We start from the raw sequence: 16,616 nt of genomic DNA, 5'->3' as shown, positions 1-16,616 counted from the left end.
TCCTGCATCCCTGGGAGACTGTAGAGCTCACGGGGATGAGCAAAAGAGCCCTTCTAGACCCTGAACCTGCCACCTCTAGCCAACACAGCAAATCCCCACCCTGGGCACTGGCAGCTCAGCAGGGGAGACAACTCCACATTCTAGGAGCAGAAGCCTTGTAATGCGTCCTTCCAGGCCCGTAGACATGTCCTAACACCCTGTCCGGATGACAGTCACTAGAGGACCAAGGGTGTCCACAGATGGGTATGCACCTATGGATGATGCTAGGTCTTAATTCTCCCTGTCCCCCAAACTCTACCTATATGGTTTAAGACCCTAGGGTCTCTGGGCCCACCTTGAGTGCTCACAGACCTCTCGCTTGGATGCCAGCAGGTGCTCCAGGCTTCTGAATCCTGCATGGCGCTGCTGCACCTGGCGGCGGTACCAGCGCTGGATGGTGACAGCAGCCTGATTCACCTGGCGAATAAATCTGCCCAGAGAGCAAGGTGCAGGACTAAGAGGGGGCCCACAGCCATCCCCCTAATGGCCTGCAGGAAGCTGAAAATTGAAGGTCCAGCCAGGCAGAGTAAAGCTGGTGGCTGCGTGCATACACTGCTTTTCCATCCAGCCAGAACAAGACCGGGTCAGTACTTCCAGGCTCACTCCATTAAACCCCAAAATCAACCTTCTGGAGAAGTTGCTCGAGGAAAAGCAAGAATCGACTGATACTGTGTATAATCACTAGAAACTAGAAGGAACCCAAATGCCCACGCACTAGCTACAGAATGAACAGGTGCATCCAGGAGAGAGGATGCTACTCAGGAGCAAAGAACCACCAGCAGCCACGGGTCCTAGGCACAGGAGTCATGCACCACGGCTGCATTGACAGGCACCCCGGAAAAGGCAAGGCTACAGGCAACTAGGTTGGTGGAGCTGGGGCTGGGATGGGAGGTGGACTTTGTACAGTACATCTGTAGTTGTCACCATACACACTTTATTATAATACTCAAAATCGACTGAACCAAACTTCACTTTTGGTTCGAGGGTCCAGGCATAGATCCATTCAGCAAAGGCAACGAGAACCCAGTACATAGACAGTCATCTGCTGTGAAGGCCTGGGCTCTGGACGGTGACACCTGTCTACCCTGAGAGGCCTGTGCATGGAGGGCACCACCATGAAGCCTTCAAGGGGCTGCCAGCTCCTGGCCTCCCTTCCCAGTACCCTCTCACCTTGCCTGCTTACAGGGCTGGTTCTCTGGGCCCCCAACCCCTGGGCAGTGGGCCAGTGAGCCCAGGAGGTGCAGGCTCCTAGGAGGCAGGATGGGAGGTGCCAGGAGTGGCCATCTGGCCCTGAGCCATGGCCCTGTTGCCAAGGGCTATACTCTGCCAATCCATAACTCCAGGGTGAACACCCAGGATGAGGTCCTTCAGGTGTTTTTGTTCTTCTCAGTTTTATATTTTATTTCCCCTAAACATTTTATAATTAATAGTTTACTGAGGTATAATTTACATACTAGAAAATCCACCCATTTTTAGCATATAATTCCATGGTTTTTAGAAATCCAGAGCTATGCCACCATCAGTGCAATCCACTTCTGCTTCATCCCACTGCCACCCATGAGCTCTCCCCGACTCTAGGCCCGACCTAGCCCCAAGCAACTATTGCTCCGCTTCCTGCCTCTATACAACTGCCTTTCTTGGTGTGTCACACACAGGCGGAGTCATGTCAGGTGTGGCCTTTTCAGCCTCAGTGCTTTAAAACAATTATCAAATAGCACTGCTGCCCTGGAGATGTAGGCCCTAGCTCCCCAAAGTGCTCACCTCTCAGCCTCCTCTTCGGTTACCTCCTTCCGCCTGACGGGGGAGCTCCTCCCTGTGGCTGCACTCTGGGCTGGGTGGCAGCTGCTGGTGAAGTTCTTCCCAAAGCTGTTGCCCTCACTGCCCTCACTGGTGGCTGCCTTGATGATGTTGCTGGCAGGGAGAAGAAGAGGAGCCCAGCTCACTGCCCAGGGAAGCAGCTCTGCCCCCCGGGCATCAGGGAGCACCCCAAGAGGTGTATGGGCCACAGCATAAGGCCAGCCCTCCAGCTCCACCTGGCTAGAGCTACCTATACCCCAACAAGGTCTTATCAGTTGGCTCTCAAGCAAATAATTTATATTTAAAGACCAAGAAGTTCACAGAAGCTGCAGGAGCCCAGAGATAGATGGAGTCAAGAAACCCAAAAGGCCACTGACTGAGCAAAGCCCAGGAAGGAGCACAGGCATGAGCCCTCCTGCTCTGCCACCCACCTTCACTGTGACACCCCTTCAGCTCTGGACACGAGAGCAGCTTCCCCAAGAAGGGGCCACCCCAGGTGTGAGTCCTGGGCTTGGCCACGTCTGGTCTGTCTTCTCTGTCCCTGGGAAGCAGATCTGGACCTCATAAGCTCAGGTGACAGCACAGAGGATGGCAAGTGCCCTCACGTGTACACGCCTTGTAGGCTCCCGAAGTCAAGCCCTGGGCCACGTGCCTCCCAGTGGGTGCTGGCTTACTTGAGGGAGGGGGTGGTCTGGTTGGAGCTCTTGAGGGGGTGCGCCTTCTCCGAGGGGGTGTAGCGGTTGTGCACCATGGAGGTGACGCAGTTGCCCACAGCTCCCTTGTTGCTCCTGCCAGAGACACAGTAAGCTGCTAGCTGAGGAGGCAGACGGCCAAGATCATGTCTGCGGCACTGACTCTGGCCTGGAGGAGCTGCCTGCATCTCCTGTGACATCACCCGAGGGTCCCTTGGGGCCGCAGGTCTGTGTCTAATGAAGAAGCTGTGTTGGCACTGGGGAGCCCTCCTGGGCCCCAAGGGGGCAGCTGTGTTCCCAGTCCCACTGAGGTTAAGCAGAGCCACACTTGCCTTGCAGGCTTAGAAGTGGCCCAGAGGGGGCTTCCTCTAGGCCCCAACAACCCAGCTTAATGGCTGTGACGCTGTCAGCTACCACTCCCATACTCTGGCCATGTGCCTAGTGAGCCTGACCCTAAAAGCAACTGATGCAGCCCTGATGTGACCTGCTCCCTGCCCCCTGGAACACATACAGTCTCAAAGCTTAACCTAGGAAAAAAAAAAAGCTTAACCTAGGACCAGCCTTAGAAGCTACACAACAGAACCGCACAAGCCGCCAAGGGTGTCTTGGCCTCTGGAGGGAGAGGCTGTCTCATGAGGAGCTGGTGGGCAAAGGTGTGCCCTCTGACAGGCCTGGTGGGCCACAGCAAGCCTCATCCTTAAGCAGACAGACACCACTTGTCACCTGGTGGCCTCTTCCTTCACCATTGGTAAAGAAGGCCACGCATGCCAGGCATGGTGGCACAAGCCTGTAATCCCAGCACTCTGGGAGGCTGGAGCAGGAGAATCACAAATTGAAGCCTAGCCTGGGCAACTTAGTGACGTACAGACACTCTGCCTCAAAATTTTTTAAAATAGTAATAATAAAAAGCAGATGGCATAGCTCAGTGTGACAGCCCTACTTCAAGCCCCAGTGCCACGTACAAAACACCATTGCTTCCCTTCTCCACTCATTCATTCCCACAGACTGATCTAGCCACGAATCAGAGTCCTCAGCCAATGAGCCCCTGGCCAGGGCCATCCCATTACCTGCAAGGGTCCCACCTGTTGTTAGCAGTGAAGCTGGGTGCCAGGGTGCACTCCTTCCTCCGTGGGCCCACAGGGACATCAAGGGCACTGGCATTCTGAGTGTTGGCTGGGGAGCACATCCTGGGGTGCTCATCCTGTGGGTAACACAACGCCCCTCAGTATGGCCCAACATCAGCCCCTGCCTACCCAGCACTGCTGCACCCTAATCACAGGAGCCCACAATCCCCATGCAAGCAGCAGGCAGTGACCCAGGGCTCCTGAGATACAGCCTCGCACTGCCACTGCCCCCTTGCACAAAGGCAGTGATCCCAGGGGAGACTAGGACTTGTGGCCACCTCGTGCCTAACCTTACCAGTACATTCCAAGTGGCTGCCTTTTCACCAGATGGCTTGCTCAGACCCGCCGGCCTCCTTCTCCCACCAGGGCTCCCCTCGAACAGTGTCAGGAAGTCGGGGGACTCCACTGGCCTGTGTTACAACAAAGTCAACCAGCAGCGAAGTCAACCCCAGCAAGGAAGACAGAACCACGGCTTATAAGAGAGGGAGGGCCCAGGACACAAGGGACTCCGCTCCCAAGGCCGCAGCATAAGACAGTTTCTTAGCCCTGACACCACTGTACCCAGCAAAGGTGCCTCAGTGGGACGAGGCCTGGGGAGTTCCTGTCAAGCCGTGGCACAGGCTGCGTCCCATTCTGCCATGTGGAGCCTGGATGTCTGTGGCTAAGAGCCATAAATAGCTGCCCACCAGCAGCTGACACTCTCCTCCTCCCTGTGGATCGGGAGCTATTCAGGCTTGCAGCTCAGAGGATGTGAGGAGCCACCCCAGGTGACCCAGGACACTTCTTGCCCCACCTCTGAGCTGAATGGGAGCCAAGAGCTCCTGCCATTGCCTTGTGGAAGGCCACAACTGTAGCACAGCACAACTGTGATGGAAAATATAGTCCATCCGCATCTCAGTGCATTATTGAGCCACAAACAGGAACAAGGCACTGACATAGGCCGTGGCATGGCTGCCCCTTAAAGGTGTGATGCTCAGTAAAAGAGCCAGACCTAAGGCAGGCAAGATGGTGCTCACCTGTAAGCCCAACACTCCTGGAGGCTGAGGCAGGAGGATTCCAAGTGTGAGTCAACTTAGCAACTTAGTGAGACTAAAATAAAAGTAGAGGGCCAGCCAAATAGCTCAGCAGATTAATGCGCCTGCAAGCAGGTGCAGGGGCCGGGGTTCAATCCCCAGGCCTGCAGTGACAGCCCTGCCCCCAGGGTACACTGAGACAGCAACTGAGACTGGGCGTGGTAGTACACACCTGTAATCTCAGCTCTTGGGAGGCTGTAAACAGGCAGATCACTACGAGTCTGATCTAGTATGAGACCCTGAACACCCTGTAGGTCCTTCCCTAAAAATACTAAATAAATAAATATATAAAATAAAAATAGAAAGGGTTGGGGATGTAGCTCAGTGGGAAGGCCCTGGGTTTAATTCCTATTATCATGAGAGATAGGGTGGGAAAAAAAGAAAAAGAGACAGACAGAGAGAAAGAGACAGAGACAGACAGACTGAGAGGGCCAGGGGAGGAGGGAATGGAGGGGGGAGAGGAGGAAAAGGGACAAAATGAAATCAGGTCCTGGGCCCACTCGGTATGTTCCAGCTATGGGAACTCTCCAGAGCAGGCAGATCCTTCGGGGCAGGAGCCCCACTAGGGAGTGGCGCGGGCTGGAGGAAGGGAGGTGGACACTGACTACTAAGTGATACGTGGTTTCCTTTTAGGGTGATGAAAACATTCTAAATTTGATTGTGATGGTTCTACAATTCTGTGAACACACCTCAAAAAATCAGACCCTGTCTCAAAATAAAATACAAAAAGAGGGGCAGATGTAGCCCAGAGGCAGAGCTGAGTTCAGTTTCCAGTACTGCAACAAATAGATAAATATTTTTTAAAAGATCTGGGACGCCTTTCACCACTTCGGGTTCAAGCGCCAGGACCAGTTTTTCAAAAAGAAAGTAACTGATGTGCCCTCAGCTCTGAAGCATGTCACTGCTGTGTTTTGCAGGGCAGGAAGGTAGAGATGGCGGGAAGGCAGCGATGGCGGCAGCCAACCACATGGTGTTTCTCGCTAGGGCAGGGCTGGCAGGCAGCAGCCCAGAACCTCTGAGGAGCTTCCTGACTCTGACCTGGTCCCTGGCTACCTATGATGTCTGTTCTGAGCCCAGGAACTCCGTGGACACAACTGCTGGCAGCATGCCAGGGCACAGCGCTGCCCTCTTCTGAGGAGGCCACCACAGCCCCAACAGTACTTCCACAGTGACAAGCCTCTGGAGGAGACACATGCAGAAAGGCCCCCAGAATCCATCTGTACACAAAACAGGTCCTGGCAAACTTGACAAGGCCACCTTAGGGGTGCTGAGGGGTGGGTAGCATCCCAAATGAACCCCACTCTACTCCTTCCAGGGAGATGGTGTGGAGGACCACCCGAGCAGTTCTCCTTGAAAGAAGAGCAACTGTCTCCATTTTGACTGAGCCTCACCCTATTTCCTCCTATTGTTCTGTACAGAGCTGGCTGGGACTTCTGTTTATCCTTCAATTGGCCTTAAGCAATGTGTAGTGGTCTAGGTGAGGTGCTGGTGATAGTCTTTGAAGGTGGCATGTGTGTTTCCGTGGTAACCTATAACTGCTGCTCTTTAATGTGAGCTGGGTTGAGACAGGACGGGTTGAGACAGGACGAAGAGCCAAAGCTCTGTGCTGCCAGCTGGGATTGAGCCTCGAGATAGACGCTATGACTTCCTGGGGCTTGAAAGACTACATCAAAGCTGAAGCACCAGACCCCCCAAAACATTAGATACTATCTCAATAGCATAAAGCAGATTACTTTCTCTGCATCATCTCTGCATATGGCAGAGATAAATGTAGGCCACCCACCTAGCTCAGCTCACAGGAGTCACCCACTTCCCACAATTCTCGGTCATTCCTCCTCAAGCCACTCCTCCAGGTGAGGCCCTGGATCAACCTCTTTGTTCCTGAAAGCCATCTTTGTGGCTGGACTTAGAGCCCCTTAGCTCCCCAATAATTAAAAACATGTTTTAGTGTCTTTACTTTCACCATGGGTTGCATTGAAAGTGGTAGATTGGAATTAACTTGGTGGGATTCCAATAACGTAACTTTGGGATTACAAATATTGGCTTCTTGGTCTAACACGAGGACCTGAAGAGACTCCTACAGATGGGATGCAAAAAGAGTTAGAAGGGAAGAGGCAGCATCTTTATTTGTGGACACTGACCGTCCACAGGGAAAATGCGAGAGACTCACAAACAATGCTCAGATCATGCATGCATCTACCCATTAGTAAGGATCCCACACAGCACAGGCCAGGGAAGAAGGCCATTCATAATGCAGGGGAAACGGAGGGCTCCAGGGCTACATCCAGCAAAAAAAAAAAGTAAGACCCTTCATCATGGGAATAGCTGGGACCTGCAGCAGCCTCCTGAACCACCCCTCAGAGGTCCAGGGCAGGGCGGACCCACAGGGGCAACTAGATCCCCAGTGGGATACCTGCAAGTCACCGCAAGCCCTGACAGAAACCCTGAAGGTTAGTGCTAGAGAAACTTCAGAGCATCAAAGCACAGGGAGCAGAAAGCCCCAGGATTAGGAAGAGCGAGCGCGGCCCATTCCCTAGTAGCCACCAGCTTAAAGAGTAAGCAGTACAGAGGAACATACACAGGGTGCAGGATGGGAGCCAGGGGCCCAGAACAGCCCCACACAGGGTCCTGACACCACACAAAGGCAGAGATGGCCAGGTCCAGGCAGAAAGATGGATTAAGCAGTAAAAACACCAGGACCTCAACTGCTAACACAGCCAGACTCCTTTCAGCCTAGAGCCAGAGAGAGACACCTAGAGAGGGGCTCCCCAGACATCCTTCAAACAGTGCACACCCTGCACTACCACACACACTGTGCACCACGCACACAACGCATACACCACACAGAGCACACAGACCATACCCTACTAATTACCACAACTTACATACTACACATCCCACACACACACATCCCACACACATGATAAACACAATGCACATCACACAAAACCATACATGTAATACAAATATGCACTATACATACTCCTCATATATACACCATACATACAAACATGTCACACACCATGCACACACTCCCTCAACTCCACGCACAGCACACAAACAGCACAGACACATGCTACACATGCACACACACCATGCCTTATCACCCTTAGCACTAACACTAAGTGTCTGCTGCCTCCTACCCTGGTGAGTCCTGCACCTTTATCCACTGCCACAGGATAGAGTGGACACCCTGGGGGGGACACACACATATCTCAGCAGGGTCCCCGGAGCAGCCCTGGGCTCTGGAGGTTTGGAGACAGCTCTGCTGCTGCGTAGACGGCACTGCTCCTGCTCCTCTGGGGAAGGTCCACTCCCTGACTGGCCCAGAACTTAAACCATCTACCAACCTGCAGCCTAAGCAGCCCTTCCCGCTCCAGGACAAGGCCTATGGGAGTGGGCCATGATCAGCCCAAGGGTATCTACTCGAACCTTCTCACTGGCACTGGGACCCCAATGCAGCTCCTTCCTCTCCTCCCCTGGAGCCTGCAGGAGAGGGTGGCTGTTTAATTCTCAAGCATAGAGATGGGAATGGAGGATTTAGAACTGACTCAATGTCCCACCTGCTGCAAGGAACAGGTATAGCTGAAAGGCAGGGGAATAGCTACAGCTGGAGGACTGCAGGGAAGGCCCAAGCAGGTCCCCCTGTGTGCCCACTGTGCCTAGCAATAGAAGGAGTGGCTTCAGGTGAAAAATCTGCCTCAGGGCATGGCTCCAGATAGGACAGGACAGGATGGCTACACTTGGCCTCCTTAGCCCTCTTGGTTCAAGAGGAGAGAATGGAACCCAAGGGCTGGGCTGTAGAAAGGTCACTCCAAATCCAATGTCCTGCAAGGGCCACCCCTGACAGAACCAGAAGGGCCCAAGGAGAGCAGGAGGAGCATGGGGAACTGAAGGGTGGTGCTGCCCTAGGGACAGAGCCACCTTCTGGGAGGGGCTTCTAAAGGCCCAGCGCTCTGGGAGGAAGATGAAGATTACCTGGGGGAGCCAGTCCAGGGCTGGTTGACCTGTGTGGCACTGTTAGACCTTCGAAGGTTGTTGATGGCCCTGGAGCTTCCGGGCCCTGCAGCCTCCTACAGAAAGAGAGAAAGCAGCCCATTCAGTGGCAAAGGTCTCAGACACTCATCTGCCACCTCAGTACCAGGCTAGGCCCTGAAGAAATGGTTAGAATAGAGGGGTGATAGGTAAGTAGGGACATAGGACCAAAGGCCAGTGGGGGGACATGGTCATGGGTAGGGGAAGGCCCTGGCATTGACACCTCAACTTCCTGCTCAAGGCAGAACCATCTGTACCTGCAGAGTGAGAGGCTGTGCAGTTGGCCAGAGACTGCTCCTCACTATCACCATTGTCACAGTGAGCTCTGGGAATGGCAAGAAGAGAGCAATGGGCCCTTCAGCCCCCAGTGTGTCCCAGGGGTGCTCTGGGCTCACTGTGAGGGTTAATGTGGACACTCTGGCACTGTGGGCCTACGGTGGCAGATAGGAGGGCATCAACAGCCTGCATGCTAATGAAGTTAGTATCTTAGAAACAACAAAGGTGCTAATCACTGTCCTCTGGGGCCCCAGGTGGAAAAAGGGTGTTTTGGAATGGCAGAGGAACATCAGATGCCACTGTGGAGTCACAAGATGTCCGTGGAGAAAGTCTACTTCCTAGGTAAGAGAAATGGTGGGCCTAGGAGACAGCCTATGCCATCCACAGTTTGTTCCAACAAGGTGGGGGCCCTGACTGTCACTGGACCCCACAGTGGCTCATCGGTACACATTATACTACGCTTCCACCTTTTCTGTAAGCTTAAAAATATTCCAAATGAGGGCCGGGTATGGTGGCACACCTATGTAATTCCAGCACTCGGAGGCTGAGGCAGGAGGATCATTACAAGTTCGAGACCAGCCTAGGTTACAGAGTGAGCTAAAGGCCAGCCTGGGGGCCAGGGAGACAGCTCAGTAGCATAAGCACTTGCCTGGCAAGTACAAGGGCCTGAGTTCAATCCCTGGTTCCACAAAAAAAAAAAAAAAGAAAAAAGGCCAGCCTGAACTGCATGGAGTCCCTGTCTCAAAAAAAAAAAAAAAAAAAATCTTCCAAATGAAATCTTGGGGTAAAAGGTCTCAAATCCAGTGGGGCACACTGGGGTTCCCTACCCCATGCCACATGGCAGGTTACACTATTAGATGTGACCTGGCCGGTGTTCATCCCCAAACAATGAGACCCCCCCCCAAAAAAAAATCTACAGACTTAAAATTCTTCAAGTATTTTAAAATCTGAATCCTTAAGCTAAAAACTAACTACCCAACCAAAATAAGACCAAGAGAAAACAAACAAACAAACAGGGAACATGAAATCCCACTACAATTTGCCATGGGCCTTTCCTCACATCATGAAATCATTTTCTTTCTTTTCTTTTGGTTTTTTGAAAGAGGATCCTGCTATGTTGCCCAGGATAGCCTCAAATTGATGCAATCCTCCTGCCTCAGCCTCCTGAATACTGAGACTACAGGTGTGTGCTGCTGCACCCAACATGAAACTGTTTTCTTAAGTAGGGAAATAGTAGGTTAGGAGAAGCCATTTTGGACGAAGGTGCTGAAGTGACACCGGTTGCGAGTGGCCTCTTCCCTAGAAGGAACCTGTGCTTGCCAACCAGGCTGCAAACAGGAGACCACTGAAAGAACACAAAATGCCAGTACCAGAGGCTGCTGCCAGGGCCCTGCTGGGGATGCCGGGCTCAGTCAGTTTTTGTGAATGTCCCAGCTGGGCTGCTAGAGACGCCAGGCCAGCCACTGAAAAGGCATAAGAGAGGACAGCACCTGTGTGGTAAGGACAAGCCCTTTGCCTCGGGCTTCTGGGAGGTGACTACTAAGGCCCCTGAGTATCCCACCTGAGCAGGCTTACTGGGGCCCAAGGCCACCTTTTTGGTCCAATAGCGTGACTTACAGCATGGGGTTAGAGTCCCAGCAGGAAAGCAATGTGGGAGGATGCGGTCCAGAGCTATCACTGAACCTGTAGGGCTGAAGACGGGTCAGCCACGTGGGTGCCATTTGGGCCTCTACAGGGCTGAGGTGCACCCTAGGCTGGCAATGCTTTGAGCATGTTGTCACCATCCACCCAAGCCAGGAAGGCAAGTCTGTGCCTACATGGCAGGACAGGACAATAGAGGCTCCATATTCGACCCTCCCGAACTCTCTTTCTCTGAGCTGTTTAGTTTGCATTCTTTCCCTATCATAAACTGTTACTATGTCAGCTCTCATCAGCCTGGGGGGTCCTTCTAGAAAATTACTGAACAGAAGGTGGTCTTGGGGACCCCCAGACAGGCTGCTGGTGACGAAAGTGAGAGTGGCTTATGGAGACTATATGCCCTCTGAGGCAGGCAACCCTTCTGAGGCTGTGCTGTGCTGTGGAGCAGCTGGGGTGGCTGCGGTCCAGCCCTGGAGGAGACGCGTGGTGAGCATGGAGAAGCAGCGCAGGGGGCCGCTGCTGAGTGCAGTTTGGGCTCGGGGCATACTTCTGCACAGCTGCAAGGAGACCTAAACAAAGGACAGAATGACACCACAAGAAAACACTTGGGAGAATAGAGGGATTTGTTCTAATGGTGTTTGTAAATAGGATATCATGTCCGCATCTTGTACAGCAATTAACCACTAGGAAGAATGTATGCAATGTGTGAATTATTGAAACTGTCCTACCAATTTGGTTTGAAAAAAAAAAAAAAGATATGGCCTTTTGATACAATGAAGTACTACTCAGCTATAAAGAAGCATAAACTGGAGACTTTTATAGGTAAATGAATACAACTCGAGATCATACTCAAAGTGAAATAAATCTGACATACATTTCACTGTATTGTCTCCCTATTGTGAGAAGCTGAAAGAGTAAATAAGATCCATAATGTACAACAGATACTGTAAAATGGGAAGAAATTTCAAAAGAAAAGAGAAAATGGTATGGTGTAATGGAGAAAAGAAGTGGAAAAATATACAAATGATAGTTAAGATAGTTTTACTACTGATTTCTTTTTATTGAAAAGAAAGCTTTCTGGGGGCTGGTGAGATGTCTCAGTGGTCTAAAGCACCTACTTAGAACAAGCTTAGCAAAGCACAGGGACCGCGGTTCAATCCCCAGCACCACATGCCAGCCAGCCCCGCCCCCTGGTGGGCTGAGCTGGTCACACACACATACACAAATAAACAAATAAATAAATAATTTTAAAAAAAAAAAAGAAAAGAAAGCTTTCTGCTAATATTGTTGGACTATTAAATATCAATGTCTTGTCCTTTGATTCATTAAAGATAACAGTATGTAAAGTAAAAAAAAAAGAAAAGAAAACACTTAGGAACTCAGCTTTGTTTGTGATATAAACCACAAACCACGGGAAAAAAAAAAAAGAAAAGTCAGCAAAGGGTAAGATCAGCCCATAGAGAAGGGAAGATAAATGGCTCTTAAACACATGACAAGCTACTCAGCTCACTCCCAGAGGAACGTAGGCAAAGCGCTATAAGGCAGAGGGCACTGGGAGGACCCATGTGACAGTGGCATGGCCTGCGTGACAATGGCTTGTGAAGCAGAGCACAGGAGGGCAGAGGGACTGAGAGGTGCTGGCTCCACTGATGACACTGTTCCTGCAGGCGAGGCCACCGATCCCAACAGCACCTTGCCAGTTCATTGTAAATAAACCAGAATCTGAGGGAGGAGAGAGGGGCCGGGTCCCCAACTTAGGGTGCCACAGATGAGCAAGGGGAGAGGTAACATCTGTCCACGTGATGTGGGATAGCTGGAGACCTCAGCAGAAACTCATGCTGTATCTTAACACAGGGACAGATGGGGACACAGAGAAACAGCAACCTGTGCATGTACGCACGCGCGCACACACAGAGGAGGGCCCAGCGCCTGGATCTCAATCTAACACTACTCTCCCATAGCAGGGACCAGGGCTACCTAGAGAAATGGCCTGACTTGGAATTGGAGTGGGAAACATACTGATAAAGCTAAGTAGTCTGTAGGACCAGAAAAGAAGGAATTACTCAAAAAACCAAAACAATGACCCACCAGACGAGCACCCTTCCCACAACCTCTGTATTTAAATGGGCTGGGGGGGGGCTGATGTGATCCATTCAAAAAATAGCATAAGGGTTGAGGAGATAGCTTGGCAGGCTAAGCGCCTGCCTGGAAAGCACAAGGACCTGGGTTTGATCCCTGGTATCACAAGCCGTGCCAGCCCAGCACCATGCTGTGCCAGCCACTGAAACTGGGCATGGTAGCACACACCTGTAATCCCAGCGCTGGGGAGGCTGAGACAGAAGGATCACTATGAGTCTGAACTGTATAGCAAGACTCTACCTAAAAAAATAAATTTTTTTTGAAAAATAGCATAAGGAGCATTTCTGAAACAAAACAGTGCTGGCCACTATGTCAAGGTGACGGACTGTGGGTGGTCACCACCTTTTGTCCATCTTCCTGGCAGCAGTTTTGCCACCTTCCTGCCTAGAACCACAGATGTCAGGGAGAAGGAATGTCCTGAGGTCAGTTAAAAGCATCAAGGTGGAAAGAAAGTTCTCAAACGGTAACCAAAGTCACAGTCAGGGGACCAAGAAATGGAGGAAGGCAGAAAGGAAGAGAAGAAGCAAAACCATGCGCTGTGTGCATGCACACAGCTCCCTCCCATGAATGCAATTACTGTGTATGGTAAACTAAGACCTCCTGAAAAACCCCAAACTAAAGACACTGAATGCCACCTGTACACGGGCCAGGACATCCAAGAGTGCGGGACATCGTCTAGGGACAGAGCTGCTACATGGCTGTGATACATACATGGTGACACTTGCTCTATCAACACGCTTTGACTCTTGAGATGTAAAGACCTTTTTCCCCTCCAAGGAAGGGGACTGGAGTGATGCAGAGTACAATGTGACCACCTGGCCAGCAGGGAGGAGGACGCTCTGGGTCTTACATCAGTGTCACCTGAGCCACTGAGTCAGAGACTTCCTCCCGGATGAGGAAGCTTGGGGCAGAGGTTCTGGGTTGGGGGAGGTATCTGGAGACAAAGGCCAGAATAGAAGCATCAGGCTAGGGTTGGGAAGACAGCTCAGCGGCATAAGCACCTGCCTGGCAAGCACAAGGTCCTGAGTCCAATCCCTGGTACCAAAAAAAAAAAAAAGAAAGAAAGAAAAAGAAAGGAACGGCATGAGCATTTCTTCAAGGCTGGGACTTGTTTGCTTCCACACTCCACGACGGCGCAGTGGAAGGTGCCAGCCAGAGGAAAGGATGAACGCTCACTTTGGCTATGAATGAGGGATCAGGAAGAGAATATTTTCCTACAGAAAGTAGAAGAGATGGTCAGGTGCCTGAGCAGCCACAGGGGTAGCCTGAGCACACAGCTGAGGGACCGTCTGCACTGACTGCTAGCAGGGGCCACAGCTCTCCAATATTGTCCCTGTAGAAGCAGCTCTGCAGTGTCCCTTGTATTGTCCCAGACCCAGACCCCCTCCCAGGGCTTCAAAAGCAGATCAGTGACCCAAGGCCAAAGCTTGGGCCCCTGCTGCTTGAGTTGGTCATCCCCCAGCTGACGCAGCGGAGTGTATCTGACGGAGTGTCTGTCATAAGTGACCTGGAAGGGCATCCTAGCTCCCTGCTCTACAGGCTACAGGATTTAGGAACTTGTTTAGACAATAGGTCCTCCACTGGGCAGCGGTCAGATTGACACCAGCAGGCCCTAGCCTGTCTGACACAGGAATGCGATGAGCCTTTCACCCACAGAGGAATCAGTCTGCACCCATCAGGCAAGCCTTGATGCCCCTTGTACATGGCTGCCTGCTCCACTACTGTGACCTCCACACAGGCCTCAGTCCTTGCAAGGCAGGGAGCCTGGGGCCAGTTCATTGGAGCTAAGCCTCCAGGCTCCAGCTATTCTAGAAGCTGAGGTCAGCCTGGGAGCACAGTGCCTCCAGAGCACTCATTGTCCCCCACCCCTGGCAGGCAGCAGCTCAGGCAGCAGGACAGGCCTCCCTCATCTCTCAAAGCCACTTCCACCCATTGGAGGCAATCCATTTCCCTGCCCTGCAGAGACGGACAGGAAGAAGAAAGGTGGCTCTCACTCCACCCACCTGCACCTCAACATCACCCAAGGCCATGGGAGCACATCACCTCCCCCCTTACAGATCAATCCTATTTCTTTTTTTTTTTCATAATTTTATTGATAAACAGATAGCAATGAGACAGTTTCAAATCAAATCACTAGGACAGTTTCAATAACTAACACACTGCATACATTCTTCTTAGTGGTTAATTGTTGTACAAGATGTGGACTTGAGATCCTATTTACAAACAACATTAGAACAAATCATTCTATTCATTAAGAGAATGTAACTATATATCTATCCCATCCACTTTGAATACACAGATACAAAATGGACATTCATCTGTATACCCCTTTTTTTCTAAGTTTCGTTATTTGAATATTATAGGTGTGTAAACTCAGCAAAATATTCTAAAAGAGTCCAGTAGCCCTTAGCAGCAATGGGTCTTCTGTTTAACTGGCAATGTCAGAAATTATTGACCTGAGTCCCCCACAGCTCAACAGAACAGCATGGCTTTACTTCCTATATTTCGTCTTCATATTTTTCTACTGGATGGTTAAGACCAAGGTAAAGCAGGACCTATGCAACAAGAGTTGTAGCTTTTGGGTCTGAGAAGGTCAGTGAAGTCCTCTCAGGATTTATCCTGAGATCCTGTACCTCAGATTGTAGAACCTTTATCAGTTTCAGCCATGTGGATGAGTCACGGCCATTGCTTGGCCAATGTGCTCTCTGTGAAAGCCTGAGAGAATGTTTTCTCTCCATGTGACTCTCCTTAGGCACACTCTACATCATCGATCACTTTCCTCTTTGACCCCATAATCTCCTTGATCACAAAATTTGGGACACTACCGAGGTCAATCCTATTTCTTGAGGCTCCAAGCAAAGCTAGAGGAAAGCACAGTGCCAGAGCACAGGCTGGTGCTGGGTGGGGATGGGCTCTGCCTCGACCTCTCTGAGAGTCCGTGGAACTGTCCCTAAAGCTGGATGCCACTGATGACAACCCTCCAAAGTCACAAGACCCAGGACCCATCCACCCTAGCCCCAGCACTCACCAGCGCTTTCCTCCTGGGCTCGCTGCCTGTGGCCACAGAGACAGAGCGCACGAAGGGCTTAGTGGCTGAAGCACTGCTGGGGCGCCGGGACAGCGGTGGAGGAAGGCCGGTCAGACTCAGGTCTGCACATTCAGGGCTGCCTTCAGGGGCACTTCTGATAGCCCTGGAGCTTTTCATGGCAGACAGTGGGCCCTGAAAGGAAGTGAGAGATGAAGTAGAACACCCTGGAGAAACCAAAGGCCCTGGCAAGGCTTCAGACACCCAAGGACAGGGGCCCATATGCTTGCCTCATGGAGGGCAGGACCCTACAACAGACCATCCTAAACTCATCTTGGATGTGGGGCTGGGCAGGAGGGCTCTGAGGATGAGCATGGGGGCTATGGAGGCTGGTGTCACAGGCACAGGCCAGCACTTCACAGGATGGCCAGGGGCAGCAGACAGTCGTGAGTATGAGCAGGCTCTGCGCTTCAGTGCCACTTCCATGACCCTGAGTCAGGAACTCCACCTGTCTAGACAGCTCTCGTCTATAAAACAGGGGGCTAAAAACTGCGAGTTGGGCCAAGAGTGGTGGTGCAGGCCTATAATCCGAGCACTCTAGGAGACTGAGGCTGGAAGACCCAAAGTGCAAGCTCAGCCTGAGTAACTTAGTGAGATCCTGTCTCAAAAATTTTATATAAGAGGCCAGGGAGATGGCTCAGTGGAATAAGTGCTTCCCTGGCAAGCGCAAGGGCCTGAGTTCAATCCCCAGTTCTGCCACAAAAAAATAAATAAAAAT

At 51.6% G+C, this 16,616-nt stretch overlaps 1 protein-coding gene across 4 annotated transcripts in view; it reads right to left on the bottom strand.

Moving 5' to 3' along the window:
* Cep131 (centrosomal protein 131) overlaps positions 1-16,616 on the bottom strand; it is a 28,014-nt gene that overhangs the window by 9,118 nt on the left and 2,280 nt on the right. The window contains exons 2-8 of one of the 4 annotated variants that reach the window (XM_023699304.1): positions 15,842-16,033; positions 8,704-8,798; positions 3,948-4,062; positions 3,596-3,729; positions 2,511-2,624; positions 1,801-1,950; positions 351-469 (exon numbers count right to left, since the gene is read on the bottom strand). In XM_023699304.1, the coding sequence (XP_023555072.1) occupies positions 351-469; positions 1,801-1,950; positions 2,511-2,624; positions 3,596-3,729; positions 3,948-4,062; positions 8,704-8,798; positions 15,842-16,018 (904 nt within the window). In that variant the 5' untranslated portion in view covers positions 16,019-16,033. Of the gene's footprint in view, positions 1-350; positions 470-1,800; positions 1,951-2,510; positions 2,625-3,595; positions 3,730-3,942; positions 4,063-8,703; positions 8,799-15,841; positions 16,034-16,616 lie in introns of those variants that run through there. The other 3 variants (XM_023699302.1, XM_023699303.1, XM_023699305.1) reach the window with 3 other exon arrangements.

This window comes from Octodon degus, unplaced genomic scaffold (assembly GCF_000260255.1).
Source record: "Octodon degus isolate 3935 unplaced genomic scaffold, OctDeg1.0 scaffold00112, whole genome shotgun sequence".
NCBI classification, from domain to species: Eukaryota; Metazoa; Chordata; class Mammalia; order Rodentia; family Octodontidae; genus Octodon; species Octodon degus.
This window is presented reverse-complemented; position numbering and strand designations above follow the sequence as displayed.